The 27,517-nt window shown below is 36.9% G+C and overlaps 1 protein-coding gene across 4 annotated transcripts in view; it reads left to right on the forward strand.

Moving 5' to 3' along the window:
- Window positions 1-17,798, forward strand: part of TINAG (tubulointerstitial nephritis antigen) — an 80,258-nt gene extending 62,460 nt beyond the window's left edge. Inside the window, exons 10-14 of one of the 4 annotated variants that reach the window (XR_004239369.1) lie at window positions 2,663-2,775; window positions 3,966-6,594; window positions 6,916-7,059; window positions 7,484-7,585; window positions 7,829-17,798. Coding sequence is in view for 1 of the 4 variants with exons in the window: in XM_032104652.1 (XP_031960543.1) it covers window positions 2,663-2,765 (103 nt within the window). In the remaining 3 variants the exon portion in view is untranslated. Of the gene's footprint in view, window positions 1-880; window positions 1,005-2,662; window positions 2,776-3,965; window positions 6,841-6,915; window positions 7,060-7,483; window positions 7,586-7,828 lie in introns of those variants that run through there. The other 3 variants (XR_004239368.1, XR_004239370.1, XM_032104652.1) reach the window with 3 other exon arrangements.
- Window positions 17,799-27,517: the final 9,719 nt, after the last annotated feature.

Here is a 27,517-nt window from a genome sequence, read left to right on the forward strand (position 1 = left end):
GTCAGGCATTTGCAGAAAAATCCCAGAGTCGTTTTAGATACCTGAGCAAAGCTATGTTCAGTAGACTTCTCTCAAATGTCATTTTCCTTTTCCAGCCTCATACAGTTTCAGTCATAGTGTCCCTTTTGCAAACTCTGTTAATCCATTTTCATATAGTTACCCTTCTTACTGCATTTTCCCCCCCAGCCTTCCTTAGTTCTGAATTCACTACATAGCTGTTGATCACTCTCTGCTTGGAAAGCCCAGTTGGGCAGTAAAAAAGAGCGCCTGTGAATTGAAGAGGTGATTGCACTGTGAGAAACAGTATTTATTAAGGTTTAGTCCTGTGTTAGAACCATTAATCTAGTGAGGCAGTTTCTAGAAGACTAACATCATGCATTGCTCATGCTCTGAGCTGTTTTCACACCTTTCCTCTAAGAGAAGGGGTTCACAAAGTGTGTTCAGATGTGGAGGTGTGAGGTTTCCAAATTGTGTTAGGCTGGTGTGTGTTTCTATGTGGGCACAGGTCAGTGCAGCTGATGCACTTTACTAGTGTGCATCAACAGTGCTGCTGCTTCTCCCGAAACAGTTGCCTCAGGTCTGAAAATTATTTGGATTTAGTTGTTTGTAGTTCTTCTGGCATCTGAACATTAGTTAGATCCGAATCACATGAATGTGAAGGTACATATGTCCCTCTTCCAGGCTGTATCTGGAAGGAGCTTTGAGGGTGTTTCAGAAATGTTTGTCTTTTCTCACAGACATGACCAAGTGACATTCCTAGTCACTGCATTTCCTTCTTTACTGTTCACTGATGTCTGACTTGTACTGTTGCATCTGTTGCAAGTTCCCTAAGGATCCCAAATATCCAAGTTTTATCCATCTCTCTTTTCCTATTTGCCAGGGAACTCTCCAGGCTAGTGACAGTAAGCAGAAGACTCGTCTTTTACACAGCACCAGTTGGAAAGAGCTCCTAAGCTAACCTGAGCATCCTAGCACACCTTGGCTGCTCTGAAAAGTACTACTGGGTAATGTCAGAACCTTTCCCTTTTGATTATCTCAAAATCAGTGTCCTGCAAGCCAGTTTATGGCAAGTATAAAGGATGTAGTTGAAAAACTAAATACAGACATCTACCTAGGTGGGAGATGGCAGCACTTCCTTCCTGGCTGGTGGCTCCCTTTCCTGAGGCAGGGAAGAGATGGGCTGCTGCATGCTCTGAAGGCTCTGTATGTCTCTGCCCACCTCCACAAAGAGTGAAGGGCTGCCCTCTGAGAGGTGCCCAGCCAGCCACCAACATTATTAAATGCTTCTGCATTGGATTTTGACCATAGGGCTGGGGACTGAACACCCCTAATTGTATTAAAACCACAAAAAAGGAAACTTTAGCTCTCTCTTATGCTGAGAAATTTGGCTTTAATGCAGATGATATTCCTCTCCTTTCCAATAATGAGTAATATAAAAGAGAAATGTTTTCATGGGGCATTCCCCCCCACCCGCTACTTAGTAACAATTATATTTCTTTATAAAGGGTGTATTTGACAATCAATTATATAAAAAAGATTATTTCAGAATATAACTATAACTAATAAAATTAATAAGAGAAGAAAGTATAAGAAGAGGAATCACTGGGTATATACTGTTTCTTATGCTTCTTCCTAATGCACCTGTTCTAAATCCTGCCTGACAAGATGCTGCATTAGGCAATCTGCTGGGTCCATTAAGAACATTAAAAAAATTAGCATATGGGATTGCTAAGTGATCTTCCATTATGTATTTCCTGTGGCTAAGAGAAGCACATACATTCATCCTGTGCACTGTTTTCTTTTTATACCTACCTTTTATACCTGGATTATTCATTTGAGTAAAACATGAGAGGGAAAATTTCATTGGCTTGGATTATGCCATTTTCTGCAGCATGAAACATGAGTCAAATTATGTCGGTGAATAATAGTCTAAAGGTTTTGAACAAATATGGAACATTATTCTTCCTAATTATAAAACCAACACAATGCAAAGCTCTTTGTTTCTGTAATGAAATTGCCATGAGGACGAACACATTAGAGGTACAGAAACAGAATTCACAGTCAAAAACCAGTAGCTGCCTGCATGCTATTAAGATAACAAAACAATATGTTTCCAGCTGAGTGACCATACTTCTTTGTAGAATATAGATCCATTAGGCAAGCAGAATTTACAGCTCATTCCACCCTACATGTACTTTCAGTAAAAAAAGAGCAAAATATGATGTCAAACCCAGGAAGTCAGAGATGGCCTTAGTCCAGCACAGGAAGAAGCTCAAGTGAGACTGACAGAGAATATCACTTTAGACCTCAAGGATATTTAATTCAAGTAAAAGTCTTTTTGAAAACATTTGGGATGACAGTATGATTCATTAGTTACACTGTACAAGCCCTATACTGTACTGCATGAGAAATGTTATCAAACTTTCAGGACCACAAACTGGGTTCTGCTAGAAGCACAGAACTGAGCAGTTTGGAATGTGTGCTGTAGACCAAGAAACAAATGCTGAATTTTAAACTATGCATAAGATATCAGTAAAGCACACACATTTTAGTGGAAAAGTAATGCAGGAAACAAGTTTTTTCTCTAATGACACTGACACAAGTTATGCAATGTAGCCTACTGGTTTTAACCTGTATGCTCCTTTTTTTTTTTTCCCCCAAGAATTTTTCTCAGAATCACAGGAAATAAACTGGGAATCAGAAAGTCCAGCTCAGTTTTACTCCCCAGTTTGAGGCAAGACTGGCTGTATCGAAACTATTCCTGACAGATGTCTGGTGAGTTCTTAAAGCCTTCAGAGGAAGATGTAGCACATTACAGCTAAGCAATTTACTCTGGTACTTACCTCTCTTTCCCTTTAGATATTTTTCCACCTGCCTGATGTACACTTCCACTGCTGCAATTGTAGTCCATACTACTTTTTTCATTCTCAGCAGACATGAAAGTTTTTCCCTTTCTTTTTTTTTTTTCTCCCAGCAGTTTTTTAAGCTTGCCATCATGTTTCCCCACAGATTTCTCCTGAAAAACCAACTCACATTTTTATGTTTCCACATTTATGGTCTAATAATTCTTATGGGATCATCTTTTTGATGGTGTAATGTCCAAATTGGAAATTGTAGTCCCAGGGAAGTAATATAATTGCTGAGAAGAGCAGAATGATTACTTCCTGCAATTCATTTTAAACAATTCTATCTTTCAGTGTTTCAGTAACATTATTTAATTATGCTTGGTTATTTTTTTGTAAACACTAATTATTTAAATTCTTACTTGCGCTGATACAACATGCCTCTGACTGCTATGCATACTTGATTTTGATTGTCACTATTTCCTGTGTAGGACTGGGTTTTTGTAGGCTTTTTTCCCCTATTGTTAGTTTGTCTCTAAATTTTTGCTTGGGTTTTTTTTTGTTTGCTTGTTTGGGGTTTTTTTTTGTTTTTATTTTGATTGTTGTTGTTTGCTTTTGTTTCTTTTGTCAAGATCCTTCATTCTAATATTCCACTTACAGTAAGCTCACAACCCCACATGGCTTGCACATTTAATGCATAGTATTTTGTCCAGGTTCCTAATGAAAATATTTAAGAATATGGAACCATAAAATCCCCCTGTAGTACTTATACCCTTTATCCTTTTTTCTCCAATTACTTATCCATTTTGTGGGAAGCTACTAAGGAGTGTACTTTTGGAGGAAGCCAAGCGAATATCCTGTTGGAGAGGGTCAAAAGTCCTATTCAATTCAAAATATCTGCTTTCACCAAACCCTCAGGTTTGCTGCCGTGTCAAAAAATTTAATTGATTCATCAGGATTTCTTTTTGACAAAGCCATATTGATTATTACTTATCAGTTTGGTGTCTTCTAGATGATAATTTTTCAAGTTGTTTCTTTCTAATATTTCTTTGAAAGATGAAGTTACAATTATTTCAAAAGCTTTTAGGCTTCTCCTGTTGTTTGGTCTCTGTTTTTCTCTAGGAACGAAGCACTGCATGATGTTATGATTAATGTCTGCCATATTGCCAGTTTTCCAAAGTTGTTCAGAACTGAAGAAAACGTTATTCTTTGGATGGTGTCTTAACTTCCTGGATCTAAAGATATGTCCCACTTGCCTGTTGTATAGTCTTACTGTCTTTCTTCAGTGAATCGGGAGTTAGAAACCTGCCATTAGCATCAAAGCCTATCTGTCAGATGATTGTGCTAACAATTTTTCCTTTTTGTTCTTCTCTAAAGGCTTATTCTAGTTGATCTTTTTAATTTAGAAGTCATCAATAGACCATGCTTGACAGCAATATTCTTGGGTTTTTTCTTTCTTTTATTGTGTAGAGATCTAATGAGTTTAATTGTCATTATACTTTGGATTCAGGGAAAGTGCATATAACCTTGATATACAAAATTCTACCTCAAACTTCTGTTCCTTAATAGGTGGCATTACTCACCAGCATACACATTATAGAAATGATCGACTGAATGATAGTTTTGGTGCTGAAATAATGTTGCTTGCATTCTTATATGTGTTACATGTACACATTTTTGTTCTTGTTACTTTGCTATAATTCTCTTTTCAGTGTAGGTGCATCTAAAATCTTGCCGATACTGCTGCATCTTTTCCTACCTAACCAATTCCACCTTCACTAGAGATTTGTATGTTCATTATGTTGATAAGCTTCTGGTCTTCCTTGAAACTCATTAACCTAATTCAATCATTCAAGTTCTCCTACTCGATCAGTCTAATAGGAGACATCTTTTACACCAGATAATCTTCCCGACATTTTTTCTTGGCAGGAAAAAAGACGACAAATTATGTGAAACGTGGGCCAGGACACAGTCTGAGGATTCTCCCTCTGTCAGACAGATGGTGTTTTGACAATACAGCAGTACCCAGCCAATTTGCTTCTTCCTCCTGGAGTCTTTGTAAACTTGAATGTTTGCTTCACGTGTTGTTGTTTCAGGATCAATACATAGAAAAAATTAAATGCATGTCCTCAAAAGTACTGTGAAGGAATGGAGGGCAGCCTAGTAAGCACTCATGTGTAACACCATGAACCACACTGGAAGTGTTTTAATGAAAGTCTGTATTGTATATGGGGCTGGAGGGGGAGAATAATTTTTTCTCAGGAAACTATGAATCCAGATCCACAGACAGTGTTAAATTATTTTTTTAGACCAAATAGCGTTAGAAACAATAATTTAGGCAACAGTTCAAATCCCTATGCATAAGATTTACTTTCTGAAAACATAGAAAATCAAATGACAAAAATAACCAGCAAATAATAAGTTTAATAACTGAAATAATAGCCAATTAACCAGGATTTACTCTCAGCTAGAAAACTGGTCTTCCTTATCAGTTGTATCAGTTATGACTCATGGCATAAGAGATACCACCTCTTTACAAAGAATATAATTACTCTGCTTTTTTTTCCAATTGTATAAGGTCTGACTGAGATAATTTGCATCAAAACTTCCTCAAGGAAAGTACCTATAACAAATAAAATTTATTTTAATTTTGATTTCTGAGGGATGTTTTAGTCTATAAACTTATGGAAAATATCTTTAGGACTTCTCTCTAATTTTAAACCATACAAATGAAATTTGATATTCGAGGGATGATTAGTCTTTCTTTATTAAAAATGCATTAAAGTAAGTGCAGTAAATTTTGGTTTTGAGAGCAAAATGATGTAAACAAAATGTAACAGAACCTATGGTCAGATCGTACTCAACCCCTCATTGCAAAATAAGATCAAAGGCATAAAATAAGACAGCAGATCTGATTGCAAATTTTTATGTTGTAGCCAATAGCACAGAATATAACCAAGGAAAATTCATAGAAGAATTAATGAGAGATGCTGTAACTGATGAAGAATACAATTTAAAACATCCATTGATGTTATAGCATAGAGAAAATATGCTCCATTATTGGAAATAGAGGTCACTGCAGTAATAATTTCAAACAAGCTAATCTATGTCTTTAAATCTGTGGGATCTGCCATGCTTTCACTGATGCCAAGGTCAAAGATAAGGGCTATGCTCAGCAGGCATACATCAAAGATACAAATTACTGCAGACACTCACTGGAGTGATTTCTGAATAACTACTACCGTCACTGTGGGATAGGTCAAAACAATTATCATTTTGAGCTCCTCAGATAGCTGTTATATTACTGAGTATGTCTTATATATTTAAGTGCGAGACTCAAAAGCATGCTTAAGACTTAGAGGAAAAACAAGCAAGGAATATGAATCAGTGAATTAATGGTTAAATCTCTTAGATGGTAAGGTTGAGTCTTGCATACAAGTCAAGCTCCCAAAGTCATTACTCTTTCTTTTTTCTCATCCATTGCTAATATGAAACGTATCCCAAGGACAGGATCAGGGCTCCTTGTTTCCAGCTTCCTCCCTGTTATCACTGCCACCCACTTTTAACTCTCCAGAACAGGATCTGCAGTTGGGAGCAAAGATGTGTGACTCCAGAAACTTCTTGAGGCTTGCTGTAGGCCACTGAGTGCTCTTCCCTTCTTCACCCAGGGACCCCAACAAGAAGGATGAAATATGCACATCTTCCTATAAAAAGCCTACATGTTTCCACTCCAGGAAAGCCAGGTAACAAGGTATTGTGGAGTGTAAGTGCCTGAATCCTGAGTCTAATAGGGAAATCTGGGTATAGAAGCTGTCCATGCACTGCAGGGAGTTGAAAAGCACTGGTTTGTTATAAGCTCTAAAGGCAACATCTCAATTTTACAAGTAATGTTAATCAGGAAACTTTTAGGAGAAAGAGCTGAATTGTTATTAAAAGTCGCTGAAGCATATGTAATTGAATTTAGTTTACTCAATCAATAAAAAGATGTCTAACTAACTGTAGGGCTTTGACATGAGTCATTACAATGGTTACAAGCTGTGGCAATTTCTTTGTGTCTTCCCAAACTGTAAAGGCATAGTGAAGACTTTCCTCCACATCACGGAGAAGAATCAATGAAGCAAGAGACCAAGATCAGTACAGGATTTCAGGTGAATTTGGAGTTAGGCTCCAAACCTGATCCTGTCTTTTCTTTTTTGGCTGCTGCTGGACACTGAAGGTACTTAGATAAGACAAAACCAGACTTCTTTGGTCAAACCAAATGGCTGAACTTTTTAGCCAATAACCACCAGAAGGTCTGTTTCTGGTCACGCGGGTATTGCCTTTGTGGACAGGAGTGAGGGGTTGGGTGCCCGGATCCCACCCCTCTTCCTACTCTGCAGCTGTGAGAAGGGGCTCTCTATAGTGGCCCACTAGGTCACCAGACTCAGCTGCTGCCAGAGCACTACACATGTTACAGACATTCATAGGACTGGCATTCAGAACAAACTGAGTGGTATCTCCACTGGGGCAGGGGAAGTTGACTTGACTGTAAGAAAAAGGTCATAACATTTTAAACAGTCATTCAAAAACAAGCAGCCCCAAAATCCAAACCCCATTCCCTTAATTTTACATATCTTATGTGGTGACTTTTTCACTCACAGGCCAGTGGAGTAGTTTCAAGAGAAGCAAAGGAATATAGCATCCATCTTTTGCTAAAACCTCGTGACAAAAGAGATGGAAAAGAGTGGCAGGTTTCCCCTTTAGTATGTCGATTATAACTTTCCTGCATAAATTCTGAGTATATTGAGTCTAAGTAAGTAAGTGTGTTGGAGCAGGTCTCTTTTTTTTTTTTTTTTTTTTGGTGTGGCCTTTATGTTAGCACAGGAATTCTGCACTGAAGTACAGGAAACCATCTTTCTTATTGAACTTAAATAATTTTTTTAAAAATTTCTTTTGGGATTTTTCAGTATTTCTTTTGGACTTTTACTTTCTTCTTTTTCATTCAGCTTGTCTGAGAGAGGAGGAACAACCTTGCTGCTTCTCCAGGATTTCCTGGGTTCTGTAAGGCACAATGAGATGAGGCTTTGTAAAGCACTTTATTGTCCTGGGTCTCAAGGGAGGCAAACAAAATCTGCTGTCTGTGAGCTTCCATTTCTATCTATAACATAAGGAAAACCTTAGTATTTCAGAGGCATAATATGTAGCTGGTGAGTTAAAGTTTAATAAATCTGGTGAGGTATTTATATACATATTATGTATATGTCTGCAGTTGAGGGAAGATAATTGTCAAAAGCAATGGGAATGGACTGTAATGCAATGCAATGCAATGGAATAGAGAGGGGTGAGATCATGGGATGACTGATAGTCTCAGAGCAATCTAATTTAGCAAAATAGGTGAAGGAATAGAGACCAACCTACTCAGCTCAGGGAGCTGCTGGCAGCTTGCTTACGTCATGCTGAATGCTGCTCATTGTTTAATCAGTCAAGGTATAACTCCCTTGACTGTGTTTGGAGAATTGAGGGAAGAAATATTGAAAACATATTTTGCTGTATTAATTATAAGACTCAATTCTGACACTTCTTTACTACTGTCAGACGTGACTTCTATGCACCAGCTCAATAACAGAACACTGCTATTTCAGTCTCAGTGTATTTTTTAACAGACTTACAAACTGAAAAGGGAGTGAAAATAAGGAATCAGTCACAGGATTGGCCAAGCAGCAATTTTCCATCAGCACACAGGCAATGGAGTAGTTCTCCTGTTAGCATGCTCCAGCAGGGTGTTTTAGAGTGTGATTCTGGTGATGACATCAGTTTTAGGAATATGGTTGCACTGGCCAGGTCTCACGTGCTGAAGCATGCAGCCAAAGCTGCTGGCTCTTCTTAAGTTTGCACTTCCTACTCTGAAACCCTATATACATTTTGCTGCCTCTGCATTGAAGTCCAGTACACAAAAGACTGTGAGGGATATTAGAAAACTCTCTAACAGCAACCGAGCAGGAGAGGGGCTCCCACTTATGTTCATGGTCACAGAGAGGAAAACAAGTGATCCATCAGTCATGGGACATAAAGGAATGAATGGGGAATGGAAACTGCATTCATTTCAAACTAAAATTAAAGCTCGGCATAACTTTGTTTCACCTCTGATTAATTTAAAACTTCAGTTAACCAGGCCTGGCTTTTCTTTAATAGAGATGAGAATCATGTTTTCTTTATAACTTATTTATGCTTATAAATAAGCTGGCAAGCCAAATGAGTCAATGTGGTTTCTTAAGTTCAGGTCTTTACAGATCCTGGCAAAAGAAATATTTATGCAGATTCCAGCCAATGTATTCCCTTCCTAGTAAATTCTGATTACTTCACCTTTATGTCCTGTCTGATACTACTGACTGCTTTGTCTCACAAATGGAAGAGTTAAATCATAAATACTATCGCCCTGTGTCTCAGTGCTCTTCCTGCTCCTCCAAAAAGAAAAAACCAAAGGCTCTATCATTTAAAGGCTACAAAGATCTTAGGTGAAATCCCAGTGTTATTGAAGGCAATGTCAAAACTCCCACTGAGTTCAATCAGGTCAGGATTTCACAGCTTGTTTTTGTAAAGCTGATGAGTAAGAGAACGTGGGATATGGGTATATAAAAGAGTCACAAATCACAGAATGTGAATCATGCACTGTAAGAGCAGAGATTTTATAATACAAGAAATAGGTCGTTCTGGAAAAATAAGAGTTGCAAATCTAAAGCTGATAAAAGCGAAGTGTTTTTATCTCATGCATAGTCACTTTTGGAACACTGTGGCACAACTTTCTCATTTCTGAGTGAAGTGCTTAGAGTCAACATTAGGAATGGAATAAAATGGGGCTTAAATTAAAAGGGGCTATGCAGTAAAAATAAGTGCTATAAATGTCTATGATCAATAAAAGAAGATAAAAACAAAAACAGATGAGCTTTGACAAAACACAACTCTTAGTCACAATCACACACTTCTAAAGGCCAGGGAAGTGACAATTATTGCAATACTTTCTCATAAAGTATTCCTATTTGCCATCTTAACTGAAGGATACACCATACAGAAGAGATGCCATAAGCTCTATTGAAAATAACTGATGTTGTGAGAAGAGATGATTCCGTGAAATTAGTCTGTGCATTATATGCCCCAGCAATAGACACAAGGGTTTAACACTGAGTAACCTCATGTCTCCCCATGTGGACAGGAACTGCACTCTGTGCCCTACCACTCACTGTCCCATCTTTGCAGAGTGGCAGCAGCTTAAAGAAAACAATAAATTTACTTGACGTAAGCAAAAAGCCAAGTCCTTATCCAATAACTTAGAAAGAAAATTATAAAGAATAAAGGACACTGGAGTAGGGGGGTGGACTAGGTGACCAGAGGTCCCTTCTGACCTGAATTATCTTTTGATCCTATGAAAACACAAGAATCTGCAAACTCAAAATGCAAAGATCTCAACCTGTTTTCATTGCAGGAAGGGATTTCTCTGATGCATTTACTGGCGGCAAGGACCCAACTTGATAATCCTGCTCCTCACATCCTATCTGTGGAACATCCTTATTCATCTGCTATCTGGTACTGTTGCTCTTGCTCGGGTGCCTGGCACTTGTGAAAAATTTAGTGGTTGCTCTCAGGTTATTTGAAAATTAGTGATATTCTGCTTTCCTTCATGTTAATTCCTCTATCCATATAAACATTTTCTCCTAGGAAATCAACGGAGTTGAAGCTACAAATCCACAGTTGCAGTATTTTAGAAATGATGTATCTGAGAAGTATGTTCTTTCTTCACAGTGGTCTTTCTGTCTGCTGGCTTTTACAGGGACAGTTAATGGCACATTAATTTATATATTCTTTAAAGGCAGCTTGTCACAATATATTGTTGGTCTCCAGATCAGTAATATGTTAATAAATTCACGCTGTTAAAAGACAGATACTTGGGTTTTGGACAAAAAAATCCCCCAGAATAAAAACAACAACAACAACAACAACAACATCAAATCATTTTCATAAAAAATTTCACATTTTTAAAAAAACTTGAAAATTCCAGCATTTTTCAAAAATCATTGATGAGACCACATGATACTATTTCAGTTACCTGAATCAGTGATTGCACCTACTGAGTAGCAGCTCTCAATTTTCTTTTTCCATTCTTGCTGGATTTATTCCATTCTGTCAGAGGAAGACAAAAAGATGAAGACTTTATCTCTGTTTTACCTGCACTTAGAAACTAAGGTGTTTTTCCAAATTGGACACTCTAGTGCTTGTTCCTGCCTTATAACATTCTACAAAGGAAGTACCAGCGCCAGGATTTTACCAAAAGACTTTGGGCCAGATCCTGGAGCGCAGAGCCTGTAATAGCAGACTTATTATATAACTGGTTCAACTTTGATTTAGTTCAGAGTGTCTGGCTTTTAATTGCATAGAAATCCATAAGCCAGGAGGGAAGGGAAAAGAATCATTGTGACTCATCTAAAGGCTTAGACAGCAATCATTTTTGTGGATCTTCTCCACATGAAATTGACCTTTGCAAATGTGAATTGATATAATCCTCTTGCCAAAGTAAGTCCCCCTCTTTTAACCTTATCAAATTATGGACAACACCTCCACTGCAGATAAATTCAATAATTGAAGCCACCAACCACAGTTATTTTACTGTTTAAGAAAGAAGATCCAAAAGAACCAACAAGAAAGAGTACATAATAAAAATATCTCATTTGGCTACAGTCTCATTTTGCTGTTTCTGCTTTAAGAAATTTGATGGAGAATATTCCTTTAGGATGGCTCCCTCCCGCAATAGGATTGAAATTGTTTATTTCGTAAATAAATTGTGACCATTCTTTCAGTCTATTATGGACAGGGAAATAGTTTTATGTAAGGATTGGGAAATTTTGCTTAGGATGTTTATGGATGACTTGAGAGAATTGTAAAAGGAAGAAGAATACTGATCTTACCTGAACCTGTGACATCAGAATAAGTATTAAAGAGATATTATTTAAAAAAACTCCATTATTGACATTGCTCATTAATAGGTAAGCCATTTATATAAAGAAACTAAAATCTGATTAATTTCTTCACTTTCACAGAACCAAAAATCAGTTTTTACATGCTTTTCTAAAGTAAGCCATTGAAAGGAAACTTGATTTAAGCTAAAATTGATAAGGATATTTTTATTCCAGAATATTTTGGAGCTATAAAATAACATCAGATGGGCCAATGCTTTTTTACAAATTTTACTTGATATCACTTAAGAAATAATTAATATTTGTCCTTTTGACATCTCATACTCTTACAAAAGAAGAAACTCAAACCCTAACCCTAAAACTCCTGAATAATTTATTAACATCTCTGTTTAAAGAAAAAAAATAAAGTACATTTCATCATTTGTTGGAGCCTTACAACTTTATCTCCTCACCATCTCTTGAGCTAGGTATCTCACATATGTCCAGTGTGACACTGTCTTGATGTCTTGGGAGACATCCGTGCTGTCAGTTCATGACTGACCAAACAGTCCAGAACTGTACAAGTAACCATCAGCAATGCACTGCAATTTGCTGTGACAGAGACATTAATTTGAATAACCCACTAAATACTCTCAAACAGTAGAGAAAAAGGCAAAATGAGAACTACAAAACCTTCTTTCTTGAGCTTTTATAAATACATTTGCAAGTATTTATGGCCAAGAGTATTAACTCCTTTGAAACTTTAAATTGGAGTAACATGAGCCAGAAAACATAATTGTCCCATGTAATCTCAGAAAATAAATAAATAAAATCCAAGTAATATCATCACCATCTAGTCTCCCCCAGAACAATTCTTAGCATCAAAAATACAAACAACACTAGATACCATCTGAATTTCAGTAGAGGAACAAGCTAATTATAATAACCTAATTTTATCAGAATAAATACTAACATTTTATAAAATAGCCATTTATAATTACCTTGCTGGTAGCAACTTTCCGAATCAGATGCAAACAATGTTGGATCTCTTATCTGATAAACAAGAGGTGGAAATGTTTTTTTTTGGGAGTTAAGAGTCTGACACTCACACCCCTATTGCCTGAGGTAGCAAGGATCGTGCTCCCTTTTCTCACCTTGTGCAGTCTCAGACCAGACCTGAACTGACTGAAACAAAATTTGCTGTGCTATTTCCCACTTTTTAAAAATTATTCTACTGTGGTTGAAATGTATAAAGCTCAGTATATGCAAGTTTTAAAAAAATACAAACTACAAGCAGTTAAGGCAGAACAAAGTCAAACTTTCTCTTCACTGTTTTACCTAGGCCTCCATCTTTGCCTTCTGCAAAATTTCTTTAGCACTCACAAGTTATGGATGTGTTAAACAGGCACACAAGTGCCGGTGGTCTCTTTTGTTTCTGCCTAAGGTACTGAAGTCACATTTCTTTCAGGAGAGAAAGGACATCTTGAAATTATTTTATCTGACACATCCTAGATGATCTTCTAGATCATTTATCATGGTATTAACTAAAGATATTAATAGCATTAACAACAAGATATTCAGCAGTGTTTAATCAAGATATCAAAATTTCTTTGACATTCATGCAGCAGTAGGTTTGCAAAAGCAAGAAACTTACCTGTTTGTATGACAAGCTTGTAGGGACCCTGGCAGCTCCTGTCCTTGATCCAAGCCTCCTTGGCATTCACCCCTGTTGTTGCCAGACATTATTTGTCTCTGAAAGAAGCTAAGTGCATATTATCAGGTCCTAATGTCTATTTCAATGCTTTGTCAAATATGGTATAAAATGAGCAAGCATGTCTTTCAGTCAGTGTTCCTATTAAAGTTTCTTTCCTTCCAGCGTAACCAACATTTTTCTACTCATGCTTTTTAATAGGAAACTGAAGGGACCCAGATACAGCAATAAACAACAATCTAAGTGTGATGGCAGCTGCAATCTGTTTTTTATTTTAATTTTTGCTTTAAATACTTTTTCTATGTATTATTTCCACTGAAATCTGGTCACTTCTCTCTTGCTTTGATGACTCTCTATAGCTCTTTATTAATTTCCTTCTAATTTTGCAGCACTAAACAAGGTGAGGTACTGATATCAGCTAAAACTACAGCCATTGAACACATTTCTGATAGAACTGCATGCATTTTGTATATACTTCAAAAATATAAATCTTATTAATTGAAAAAATAATTACAAAGATCAAATTTCTGTAAGATTCTGTTGTCACAGGTAGTAAATGAATAGAAAAAGAATAATTTAATATATTTTTAAATTATTAATTTTATCTTTTTCTGCAAAGAATTGAACTTTGCCCTCTAAGTGATGCAACCTCTGAACTAACACCAGACCTTTTTGATGTTCTGGTGGGTTTTTGTTTGTTTGCTTGCTATTTTAGACATTTTCACAGAAAAAAGTGACCCAAAATTGGGGCAAATATTAGGGGCCTTGTATGTTTTCACATGTAATATATAAACACAGGCACAATTGTCACTCACTGAGGGGCGTCAAATTTCCCTGAAGCTTGGGCAGAGTGTTTATTATCTTTTGTTTTTTCTAGATTAAAATGTTTGCAAAGTCCTATTTTAATGTTTATGACATGCTGGCAACCATACTGTAACTGATGCCATTAAATATGTAACAGTGTCAGCTTCATTTTTTTCTCTGTTATAATAATTGGATGAATTTTTCATGGAAGTTACTGTTCTTACATTTGAGGTAAAAATTTACCTATATCAAAGCCTTCATAAAATGTCTGAATTAAATGTCTAAACATCTAAAATTATAAATGCCATCTTCAACTTTTATCCATGTTGAACAGTAGAACTGAATCAAATATTACTTCAGGCTCTGGAAATAGCTGGAGGCTTCATCTTTAGTCTCCTATTTTCCTGTATCTTTCTGATACATAGGATTTTGAGGCAGAATATATTATCTCATAGAGGTTTGATCGTTTAACCCATAGGAACCAATTCATGCAAGAATTGAAGCTTGGTCTCTAAATGACCTATGTCAGATATCGGTAAACTGTGTAAACATATTACTTATGAAATCTGAGCATGAGCTTCTGCAACATTCACAGGTATATACACAGTGTCCAAAATTTGGATAGGTATTTAAAATTTAACTGTTTTCATCATCAGAAACCTGCATTTTTGGGGCTGGGTACTAATAATCCAACTTCTCTGTTTCCTTTTTCTCTTTTCCTTCTTTTTAAAACTCTGTTTTACTACATCTCTTTTATTAGGTATATGCTGAAAGCAAGCCCAATTCTATAAAAATACCTTTCTTCCTGCAGCTGGAGTTCCAAGACTCCCCATCCTTGTCAGTGAGTACATTGAAGCCCAATCTAGTAGAGATTTAAGCAAGGCAATGAGCAAGGGCAAATTGCTGTTTTCTAAGGTTCTGCCAGTCATCGCTACCTTAACAAAATGAATACATTATCTCTTTCCCTTACAGTTGCCCTTTTCCTCATGTGAATTGCAATTCAGATGTTTATACATTTAAAGGCCAAATTGTGCCTTGACACACAGCTTGCACAGCTGTGACCCGTGAGATCGCAGGTTATGACACATTTACAACTGTTTGCCTCGCTCGCTAAAGAATGATGGCAAAAAGAGTCACCATTTTAAGGTGAAATCTTACGTTAGAAAAAACTCCAAATCTTACAATGTGCAGACAACTCACCAGTGGTACTTGGTCACTCATCAGAGGGCATTAAGCTGAAAAGCAGCAATGCTGACTAACTCTGTGTCTCTGCCAAAGGGCACAGAGCCGTGGGAAGCAGAGGCAACCTCCCCTGAAAGAAGACTGCAGCATAAAAATCCACTTCCAGGAGCAGAAACAGAAGGGAGGCCAAAGTAATCTATGCTTTTAACTTCAATTTGTTTACAGTGAGGTGAAGGTCAAGATATCAGATATTTCAGATATCTTCTGAAACTCCTGTGGCAGACTGGTAAGCATAATGAAACATCAAAACACCAAACAGTGGACTGAGCAGTAAAAAAAGGAACTGAACATTTGGAACTGAGATGGGCATGGCCAGGCAGTTGGTGGGAATTATTCATGTCTGCCAGACCATCCAATAGGTAAGCACAGCACATGAAGAAAAGATGGAAAGGCACAAATGAGGGCATGAATAATGCTCCTGAATAACACAATGGGCACTGATTGCAGGTTACACTTCCTGAACATGCTTCAGAGACAAACGCCTTTGCAAACAGGACACATTTTCAACTTAAGAATATTAAGGATTGAAATGTCTTTGTGTTGTTATGCCTAACAGCAAGGGCTAAGAAAATAGTATACAACTGGGAAATTTGTATGGTTTTCTCTGAAATATCTTACTCATTTATAAAAGATTTTCTTACAATTTCTAGACAAATTGAAGCACCACCATATGCTGAAAGTCATTCTTACATGCACTGTGCTCCTCAGTCAAGTCTGGTGTCTCATTAAGAGTTACTATTTAAATGTTTTAGCGTTAATGTGCCACAAGGGATACTATGATCACTTTTTAAATTTTCTTCACTGTTCTCAATAGTATCCCTTTCTATATTTTTACTTAAGGCATTTTTTATAATTCAAGATTTTCCATTTGACTAAAACTGATTAAAATTAAAGATATTTCATTTACTTTTTTTTACTTTATGAGTATAGAACACACTTTAACGATTGTATTATAGTGACAAACTTCTAGTTGGCTTTCCACCAAGCATGTGTCTGTCATGAAGCATCTTGGTATTAGAACCATTGCTTTGTACTCTCTTCTGTAACATAGAGAAGAGAAAAGGTAAGTCTCAAAAGAATAAGCTAATAATGAATACAAAGATAATTCAAAGATAATTCAATTTTTCAGGAAACAGATGCTGCCTTGTAAGTATGATTTCCTACTGTAATAAAAGCAAGTGGAAAAAGGATTGCAAGCAATAAAAACCAGTTTTATCAGATTCTTAAATAGACCAGGACCTGTCAAATATTCTTTGATGGCTGGTGACTTGGGATTCTATAGCCTAGTTTATCTCCATTGGTTCAGTCGCACAGTACTGGAAAGCCAATATCTGTGTCCTAATTCAACTTCTCTATATTGTTCTCCTTTATGCTCCTGGGTCTGCAATAAGGCACTGCATTTTACAGTAATATATAAAAGAAAATCCAGATCCTTAAGTATATCAGGTTGCTCTATATTATGTCAAACCAAAGCAGGTGTGTGAGTTGATTTTTTTCTAGACAATTTATTTATAAAACCTGTCAAAAATGGAAAAAGAAACACTTTGGGGTTTTTTTGGCTTTTTTTAGAGTATTCAAAGAACAAATTTGCACAGAATTGACATTTGGACAATCGGGAAGTGAAAAGATAAGTAAATTGAATGAAGCATAAAAAACATGTCATGCTTTTAAAATGCCATGATACTGGGAAAAACTGCAGGTCCTTCTAAAGACAGGGATCTCACATTCTTAAAAATAACTGGATTATTTATTTGGGCTGTCAACCTGACTGATGATCTGCACAAAACCTTGTAGTAAAATTTTCATTAAACTTTTTATCATCAATTCAATTGTTCTTCAGAAAGCTATATTGATTTAATTTTCTTTTGTAAATGAAATTTTTCTTAGAGAGATGCAGAGATAAAAATATTTATTGTTTTATTTTATAGAATGACACTTTTAAGTGGGATTATTCTTTCAAAATCAGTTAATCTATTACTGTTCTATTATTTTATCTCTCTGTTTCCTCATGACAGTATGGAATAGTGCATCAATCAGTAGTAGCTCATAATAATATAAAAATATTGTTGGACTTTATCATATCTCAAATTTTAAAGGAAAGCTGTTACTTAAAACTGGTTGAAACTACTGATATTTTAGAACTTAATGTTTCCTATATTCCTGTAATAGTTTTGTCAGGAAATAATAAAATCTGTCTAATTATTTAACAGAGCTATCAGTGATTCAACAGGTGTGTGCTTTTCATGTTTAAGAATAAAGAAAATTGTTTATTACCATTGTAACATACTGTTCTTTATACCACAAGACTGATGTGTATTGATTTGTAATTTAGGAAAAGATTTCCTACTTGTCAAGCATCTGAAATACCTGCCTTGTAAAGTGTTATATGACAAGGCATCTCTTTTAACATGTTTGATAAACAGAAACCATACATTATAGTATTATTACATTAAGTGGTTGCTGTTGTGTAGAAAATCATTTTGGCCAATACCTAGTGGAATTAAATGCTTTAAAATATGTCTCATGCCATCATAGCTTCACAGGATTATCTCAACCATATCTTAATTCTTCTGTATATTCAGCATGTCCATTTGTAAACCACTGCATTTTGTAAGCCTTGATAACTGTGAAAATGATCCCCACAGAAATTCTGAGCGCCTTTAAGGGTACACTGGCAAGTCCATTGGCATAAGTATTTCTCAGGAGCCATATTCACTAATATTTTCTTCAGCATCTAACCTCCTATTGAGGATCCAGTGGTTGGTGGTTAATGTACATTTTCTGCTGTGACGGCTGGTTTCTAATGATAATCATGTCTTTTCTGAACAGAGAAACTGATAGGTAAAGTCAGGATGTGAATAACATTTCTCAATCCCAATTTGAACAGATGGTCATGGTTTATAGGAGAGGTATGAGATCAAATCAGGAAACACAAAGCAAATAATTAGTATACGCAGTCAAGGCACTGGAAAAAGACTGTAGACATGGGTGTTAGATTGCAAAAGAAAGGAAAAAGAGAGTAACGTGGTTTATCCCAGCTCAGAAATAAACACAATACTGGGATCAGAACTTGTATTCTGTCTTAATTAATAGCCTAGATGAGTGAAAGGGTTGCCGTCTTGGCGGGTTTGTAGGCAACTCCAAGTTAGAGGGAATAGTCCATAAGTGGAGGCTGGAGAAAAGGGTTGACAGGGACCCACGTCCTGCAGCTAGGTAGGGACAGCCCCACAGCACAGAAGGCTGGGAAGCAGCTCTGTGGGAAAGGGCTGGAGTTCTTGGTGGGTTGCAAGGAAAGCCTGAGCCAGCCGTGAGTCCTGGCTGCAGATATGGCCCACAGCACTGGGGGCTGCACCAGCAGGTCCACAGGAAGATCCTTTCCCTCTGCTCAGCACTGACACCTTATTGTGATTCCTACCACGATTTCTCAGTAATCTTTAACACTCTGGATTTGCTGTACAAACAAAAAGTCATGTTTTTAGCAGAATTTTCTCCATTTATTTAAATGTTAAGTTTTCTTTCTTCATAAATCCTTGTCTGGGATTCTGATACATTAATTGAGTTTTGGTTTAGGTTTTTTTTTTTTTTTTTTTGCCTCTGTTTCATTACATTGTCACATTGTGACATTGTCAACAGCTCAGTCTGGCTGTTCAAGCAACAGGTTCAGCATAAAGTCTGAAATGTGTGAACATAGAGGTGAACTTCCCTAGCCAATATATTCCTTTAAAAAGTGATGGATGATATTGCTGGTTAAAATTAAAAACAACAGGCTAGGAATTTGGATGAGGCTTGAATATCCTCATCTCTCTTTCAGTTACTAACAATGTCTGAGATGAATTAGGTGCAGGTCTCTTACACTGCTTTAAAACACAAAGCAAAAATGCCCCATCCTTGGAGGGAAAGGGAAAGATGACAACTGTCTGGGATGTTTCAGTGACTTCTTAGAAATCTAGCTGTTTAAAAGTAGTTAATTTTAATATCATTCAGGTCAGGTTTCCATAGTTTTGACTGGAAATTACTCCTATGAAAAATTCACAGTTAAAGGAGGCAATATAAATAAACTAGGATGTAACTCTGTAGCATTGCTATACCTAAAGACAGAATCTAATCCTAAATACTTTTGCAAGATTCAATTGTTTTCTTGTTCTGAAAAGTATGTGTCCTGTAGAAATTAAACTTCTCAGCATAGTGGTGCAAGTGATCACACAGCAACAGCTACTAAAGTTATGGGAATATTTAAAAACATCTTTTGAGATTTCCACCTTCTACCTTTTCTTCAGAGAGTCACACAATGCAGTAACAATTTTTAATTTTCAAATCTTGCTTAATATTGGCTGTCTAGTTCCGTGGAAGCTGCATTCCACCTCCATTTTTGGGGTTTGTTTACAAGGCAGTGATTTGCTCTGCTGTAGTGGATCATGTGGAAAGCTTCCTAGCTAAAACCTTGTTGTTATTATTCAATAATTGGTAATCATTCCAAAAGTACTAGAGATAGTTTTCAAATAGAGGAACCAATTATGTAGTTGTAACACAGTACTAGTCTCCTTTGAGTAATGTACCTTAGAAAAGCTGCCTCAAGACAGAGCATTTTGGATACACCAGGCTGCTTCTGGACAGGCCCAAGATAGGAGCTGGGTGACTTTTCCAAAGTGTTTGAATGAGGAGAACATGGATACTGATAGCATAAATGCAGGAAAAAAAAAAAAATTATAAATCCTAACAGAATAGTGCAGCAGTGGAAGATGCTTCTTACCACTCATTGTAGCTACTTACAACACAGCTGTGCAAACCATGCCTTCATACTACTCTGTACAAATGTCACATGGTATTACTTGGTGATGTTACTTTGCTGATATTACTCAGCTGTTTATAAACTTGAGAAGTTTGAAAGATGCCTTGGAAGCAACAGCTGCAGTTACTCCTGTGATGCATGGAGCACTTCAGAGACTGCAGGGCCAGGAGGGACCACTGAGACCAGCAGGGCTGACTCCTGAGGCCCTCAGCACGTGGCAAGTACCAGCCCATGAGGCAGCCGTAGAACTCAGTGTTACTGCAAAGTAGCCCAAAAAAACAACAGACCTCCTCTGATCCATCAACAACAAGAGCACTGGGTTTGGGTATATTGAGCATTGTTAAGAGCAATAGGACAGAGACAACAGAGAGAAATAAGAGGTGAGGTTTTGGTACATATTGGCCCTCCTTCTTTAGGAGTCTGTGATCAGCGGTGCCCGGAGCCTGCAGTCAGGGGCATCAGAGTAGCTGTAGCAGTGGCATAAAGCAGTCCCCAGCCAGGCTGGTGCCCAGCCTGCCCTGCACCCTCTGCAGGCCAAATCATCCAGCCAGGAGAGAATTGTTCATATGGGAATGGATGAAGTTTATAAGGGATGGTTTTACACCTTATGGAGAAGGACAACGCATCATGTTCCACACACTGCCTGCTATGTCACGTAGCTAGAAAATGACAGCTTTTTAGATTGTAAAATGTCCCTTTGAAAAGACACCAGACTGGTATCAATCACAATAGATAATTTCCCTCATTCTTCAAGTAGACAATGCACATATAAATACTACAGAGACAGTTCAAATTTAACTGAAGACTTACCCAATTTAGTTTTATACACTACCCATACAATAATTTTTTAACACACTTCCAAAGACACAAACCTGTCTAAAGGATAAAAGATCAGTTTAATATTGCTCTGTTTTTCTGCAAGGTGGAGTTTTCTGCCTTATTTTTAACACAAACACAAGGCAACTGCTAGTTTGTCTTTGCTCTGTATTTCATTTCTGTACAATTACTTGACAGCATTGTATCAAGATGAATGCATTATCTCTTGTTTCAACTACAGCATCCAGAAAACTGAAGAGCTAGACTTAAAAATGCATAGTAGATTTTCTTTTGGGGCAGTATAAGGGACTTAAATGACAGTGTCCCACTTAATGAATTTTTATGGTATGCCAATTTCTTCTGTAGTTCTAATGTTTCTCATTTCACTTAAATCTATTAGAAAAAAACCCTTATGCTTATAATGTCTTTTCAACAATAAACTTAATAGATATAAAATTCATCAATTAAAAAATCTTAGAATATAAAATTTCACAAATGTTAAAATTTCGTCTGGTTTAGGGGAATACTGAGATAATTTTCATCTGAAAATACAAAACAATACATATACAAGCCTTCTCAGTCTCAAATTAATCAGAACATTGTCTGCCTCTTGTCTTCGAAGCAATCAATTAACCACCAGACTTCGGAACAAATAATTGATACATATTAAATATGGTGGTCAGAATACAGATTAGAAGCTTTTATCAAAACTCATGTATAGTGTTGCACTGAAAACAGAGCCTTTCTCTTAATAAAGCATTTCAGTCACTATTTGAATATGCAATAAGCACAGAAGTCTTGAATACTGATGACCAGAGTATTGATTAACATTTTTTTGCAAGGTTTATTTCCTACTGAGACAATAATCATTTAATATGCCAAAATTCTTGCTGGAAATTTTAAAGAAACAAGGAGCCAAATCCAAAGAAAGTCTTTCAGTAATTAAAGTAGAACTTAAACATATTATAGGAATTCATGTCTAAAATTATGGTGCTGAGTAATAACTCATGAGCTGCTTAATTTAGAATGTATGTTTTTTACATGAAAGTGAATTAAATTCTCCAGTATTCATAGATGTATACATGCTCAGACCAAGTCTGGCTTAAGAAATCAGTCTCATTAGACTTTATAAACTTAATGCACCTACATTCTCAAGGGACCAAATTCATCCATCACACTTGCAGAACCAGTACCTTTCCTGCCCAGCACCACCAGTCTTGCTCTTTGCACAGCAAAATGTTACAGCTTTGCCCAGAGAGGGGCGAGGTGCCCAGCCAGGAGTCACCACCTCTTGCATCTGTGGGGCATTTGCTGAAGAAGAGAAGGTTGGATCTGACTAAAGCAGGAGAAGCTGAGGACATGTTTTTCTCCTCCCATCCACCTAATTACATGCTAATTAGAAAGTGGAGCATCTCTGACTAGTTCTTTCAAAGAGTAGTTGATGATACTTATAGTTTTGACTGGTTTAGGGAATTCTAGAGATCAAGTTCATGTGGATTTTTTGCGGACAACACTTCAGTCTTTGACTGAACTTCAGAACTGGGCAACAGCTCAGCTATAACACTGATGAGCATTTCCTAGCTACAGGACTGTCAGCAGGACCAAGGAAGAAACCTGGACTTAGTCTCCCATACTACCAACAAGAGATCTCATACTGTGTTTGAACAAGGGTGAAGTTTTTGCAGTTAAAATACTTTAAAAACCCAGATAAATTCCCAGAAGTGGACTAAATGGCTAGAAGTGGAAAAAATGAGTGCAAACCAATGGGCTTCCAAACAGATTATTTCAAACCACAGCAGTGTTTATGGCCATACATACAAGTTGGGGTGAATTTCATGTTTATTATCTTTCTCATGGACTTATGGCCATATGATTTAAAGAGCTATCAGTTACGATTGACTTTAAATTTGGATAAGTAAGCTCCATTTTACATTGTGATATATACACTACAGCCAGTAGTGTATATACCAGGCAGTTCCCCTGAAATTAATGCTGAAGCTTCATATCCATCTCACCAATCACAAAAATTGCAATGTTTTTTATTTTTTATTTTTATTATTTTATTATTATTATTATTATTATTATTCCTGTAGCTTGTATAACATTTAGTTTTGTACAATTTAACAAAACAGAGTGGTTTTAAACTCAGCTGACGAGGACAGACCCACTTAGTAAGAATAGCACATCCTCATGTACAACAGATCTTGAGAAGCTTCTTGTTCATTGCCAACTCCCCACCGTTAAATTACAATTGAAATGGGTCAGGTTAAACAAATAAGCAAAACAAAGAGCAAAACCATGCAAAACCACATATTGTGTGAGAACTGTGCTTACAGGTCATTAATAGCCCACAGTGAACATTTAATAATTTAGATACAAAATAAGGATCTTAAGCTGTGTCAATTAACATGAAACATCATGGATTTTCAGGATTTTGCAATATGGAAAAAAACCTTTCTCCAGGTTTTTCACCTTTCTCATTCCTCTCAGCACTGGTCAGTGAACATTCTGCCTTGCACAAAATTACCTTAAAGGTGACCTTACAAGAACATTAAACCAAAAGCTAAAATCCACCTGGTATAATTTGGAAGACTTTTTTGAAAATGAAGAGTAGCATTCTCTTGTTTCTGTCTCCAAAACACGGTAGAAGCTGACCTTGACAATTACAGCCTACAGAAAACACTTGTGAAATTGAGAGTGGTTGGAAGCAATGCAGTACAAGGACATAAAATGAGGAAAGACATTCTTTCCTTTGCACCCAGTGCTATTTGCATCACACCTTTCTTCAGTTTCTTCAAATCACTCATGAACGGCAAGGCAGCAAATTAATAGAACCACTGACACCCTGTCTCTTCACCTCATATCAATGCCTGTGAAATGGAAAGAGGATTCAGAGGCAGGCTTGAATGTCCTTTAGCTGAAAACTGAACTGATAGCCGATTAATTAGCCTTTTAAAAAAGGATCTGGGGAATGAAAGTAAAGGCCTTCATAAAATATGAAAGTATCCTATTCTATCTTGTTCCATTCTTTTCTTCCATCTTTCTAAATTGACAGACATTCATGCTTTTAAAAGGAGCAATGAGTATTAAAATTTGTATCTCTGTGAAGAGCAATGATTGTGAGCTGAAAAGTGTTGTTATTTGTACTCAAGACTTAGGAGATTTCTGAGAAATGAGCTAAGCAGGAGCTTTCACTGACTCACTAATTGTCACCGCATTGCCATAGGAAATTACTGAGATAAAGATTTGATGGAGGTTATGATTCAAAATGAATGCAGCAAGATTTTCCCAGGTACTTCACAATCTTTAGAGAGAATTTGTTTTATATTTTTTTCTGCTTTTAGCTGCTGATGAGAGATAATCCTTGGAATGAAGTAGGTGAGAGGGTGGAATAGAACACACATTCAAAGAGATTCAACAGAAATAGTCCTGTCACATCTGCCTCATTATCATCTTTACCTCTGAAGCATCTGATGTCTGATTTATGTTCTAGGTGGAGCATCTCAGTGCTAAATTAAAAGGAATTTTAGTGAACACCATAACAGAATCAATGTCTGTGTCAGTTCTTATAGCAATTATCTCATAAGTAACTGCCTACAGTTTTGTGTTAACTGCGAGCCTGTCAGGGTCCGTCATTCAAACAAAAGCAATTAGCTGTTTGCATGCCTTCTGTTTGTAAGCTGTCATATAATGATTCATACCATTGATGTTAATGAAACCTGCCTTGTAAAAATAATTTTGATGGAAGATTCTCAGCTGTCGTCTCACCCTTTCCATAAATCTCGTGCAGTTTGTGTCACCATGAGCATGATGGCCTCAGGTATCAGGAAGTAAAATGAATTACAAAAAAAACCGTGCAACCTAGACTATAAGCAGAGGTTTTACAACCCAAGGTTGTACTACTATATTCCTTGATCAGCTTCAGGGTTCAGGCACTGAATCAGGTCTCGATGCTCTTGTTGTGTTAGCCATGTGAAATGTCTGAATCTCCATCCAAATTTTTCTGTTTCATTGACATCTGATCAGTGCATCATGGAATGCTTTGGGTTGCAAGATGCCTGGGAAGTCATCTAGTTTCAAGCCTTGTGCCACAAGCAGGGACACATTGCACATATGTGAGAGGCAGGTCCTCCAGCAGCTGGGCTCAGACAGGAGATGCCCCTGTCCCAGTCTCCCCAGCTGGTGACACACAGACATGCAGGCTCCCGAGGCTGCAGCCCTGCTCCAGTTGCTGGTACTGACCATCACACTGGTCATGACTTCCCAGGTAAGTAGGAAGAAGTAAGTAAGAAGGAAAGACAGTATATGCAATAACTGAAGAAAGTGAAGTGAAGAAAGTAGCTGAAGCATCACTTGAATCTCTTTGACAAGATAGCAAGGTTTTCCTGGCTGTTGTGATAGAGTGGATGATGTATAGAGTTGGAAAATTGAGATCACTGGGAATGGGCAGCAGAAGTGTCAGGGTCACCACAGTGTTTTCTATACCTTGCTATGTAATACAACAATGTGGAAAGTACTTGCGGGAAATTCTTTTGGTAAAACACAAGAAAGGCCTAAGACACCACAATCCTGAGAAAAGGCAAGGTGGCCCTGATGGCTAATCTCCCAGAAGAGTAAGTCCACTGAATCATTAATTTTTGTTACAGTCATATCTGAAAAGTCAAAATGTCCTCAGGGAGGAAAATACAGACCTACTCAGAAGTATAGTCATTGTCTTCAAATATAAAGAAAGCAAGAGATTAAAATTTATCAGAAACAGGCAAAAAATCTGAAAATCTAGGACAAAATTCTTTATTTAGGCAAGCATGTCTTTCTCACCTGTCCCTTCCTGCATAACCCACAGATGGGGCAGGAGTGGCGAATAGCAAGTTTTCCAAAGAATGCAATTTTAGTCATCCTGAAATTGCTTTGTGATATTAGTTACAATTGTTTATATGGGAATTTAAATACTATTTAACTAGGTTTTTTTCAGTTAGATAAGCATTGGTTACATAGATCCATAGTTTTGTGTAAAGCATAACACTGTACTGAATATTTTTTTTTTGCATCATTTTGCCAACACCCTTTTGTTTTACCAGTATTTTCTTTTCTTTGTCTTTGTTTTCTTCAAGGGCTGTTACTCTTGACTACAGCAGCCCAGAAGCTTATCTTGATAGGCATATTAGAACGGTGTATTAAGCATAATCAAGACCTATGAAGCCACTTTTTTTTTCTTTTTTTGTTTTCTTTTTTTCTGACTCACAGAAATAAAAACTAAAGTATCAGTTTCTTGCTTTCAAAGGTATTCAGAATTTAATTTTAAATACAAAAGAGAGCTAAAACCAAAATTAATTTATTATTATTATTTTACTCATGCCAAGCATACCTGTGGGATAAATGGATAGTTCAGATTGGGTGTGGATAAATGACAGGTAGAGTTTATCAGAAGCAAATGGAAAAGTCCTTAAGCATTTGAAATTCCCCAGTCCAGGCACAAGTCTCCAATGGTATTTATAGAATTCACATATCTGCTTGCTATTTAGCTTTGAGAAACTACACTTGAGCATCTGTAGAACCTACTTCTAGTCAAGAAAATTTCTGTTTGTATCCAAAATCTAACCCTAAAGGAAAACAGTTTGGGATTAAGCAAAACTGGGAGCTCCTGGGGAAACAGAATGTATCCATGCATACCACACAGTTAAAAATGTGGAGAATCCAAGTAAATTATGGTGAAGCAGAGAACTCCAAGGCATAATGACTTATAACCTTCAAAACCTCATATACTTTTGAGAAAAACACTAGTGTTACCACGCAGTTGCGTAATTTCCATCATGTGAATATAAAAAGATTGAGAGAAAAGAAGTTTGAGATCATTCAAAAATAGTAGGTTAGAAGCAAACTTAAATGTGGTAAACTAAATAAGTCTCATGAGGGAATACACATCTTAAAAACTTCTAATGGCTATAGGTCACCTCTAATATAAGCTACTAGCAGCAACCAAAGTATCACAGGGCTGTAAAGACTCATCAGGTAGGTATGTAGCAAGGGAAACTGGCTCTGTGAACGACTCCACAATATCAAATAGTACCAATTGACTGCAATCCTGAGAACGGATCTGTTCACAAAACAGATTACTGTTCACAAAACAGGACCTAAGGGGAGTAATTTCACAAGCTTGTGCAGCTACAAATAGCAGTTCAACAATTTGTGACAAGGTTCGAAGAGGCATTGATAAGTGTGACATCCCTGAGCTTTGGGAATGCCTGCTCTGACTATATACCATGAAAGAAGACTGTGATGGAAGAACACAGAGTATCCATGCAAATAACACATTAATAGGCCATGCTTTATACTCAGGTTCACATCTCCAGTGTGGAGGTGAAAACTCACCTTTTGAGCTCCCCAGGAC

The sequence above is a fragment of the Corvus moneduloides genome, chromosome 3 (genome assembly GCF_009650955.1).
Source record: "Corvus moneduloides isolate bCorMon1 chromosome 3, bCorMon1.pri, whole genome shotgun sequence".
NCBI lineage: Eukaryota > Metazoa > Chordata > Aves > Passeriformes > Corvidae > Corvus > Corvus moneduloides.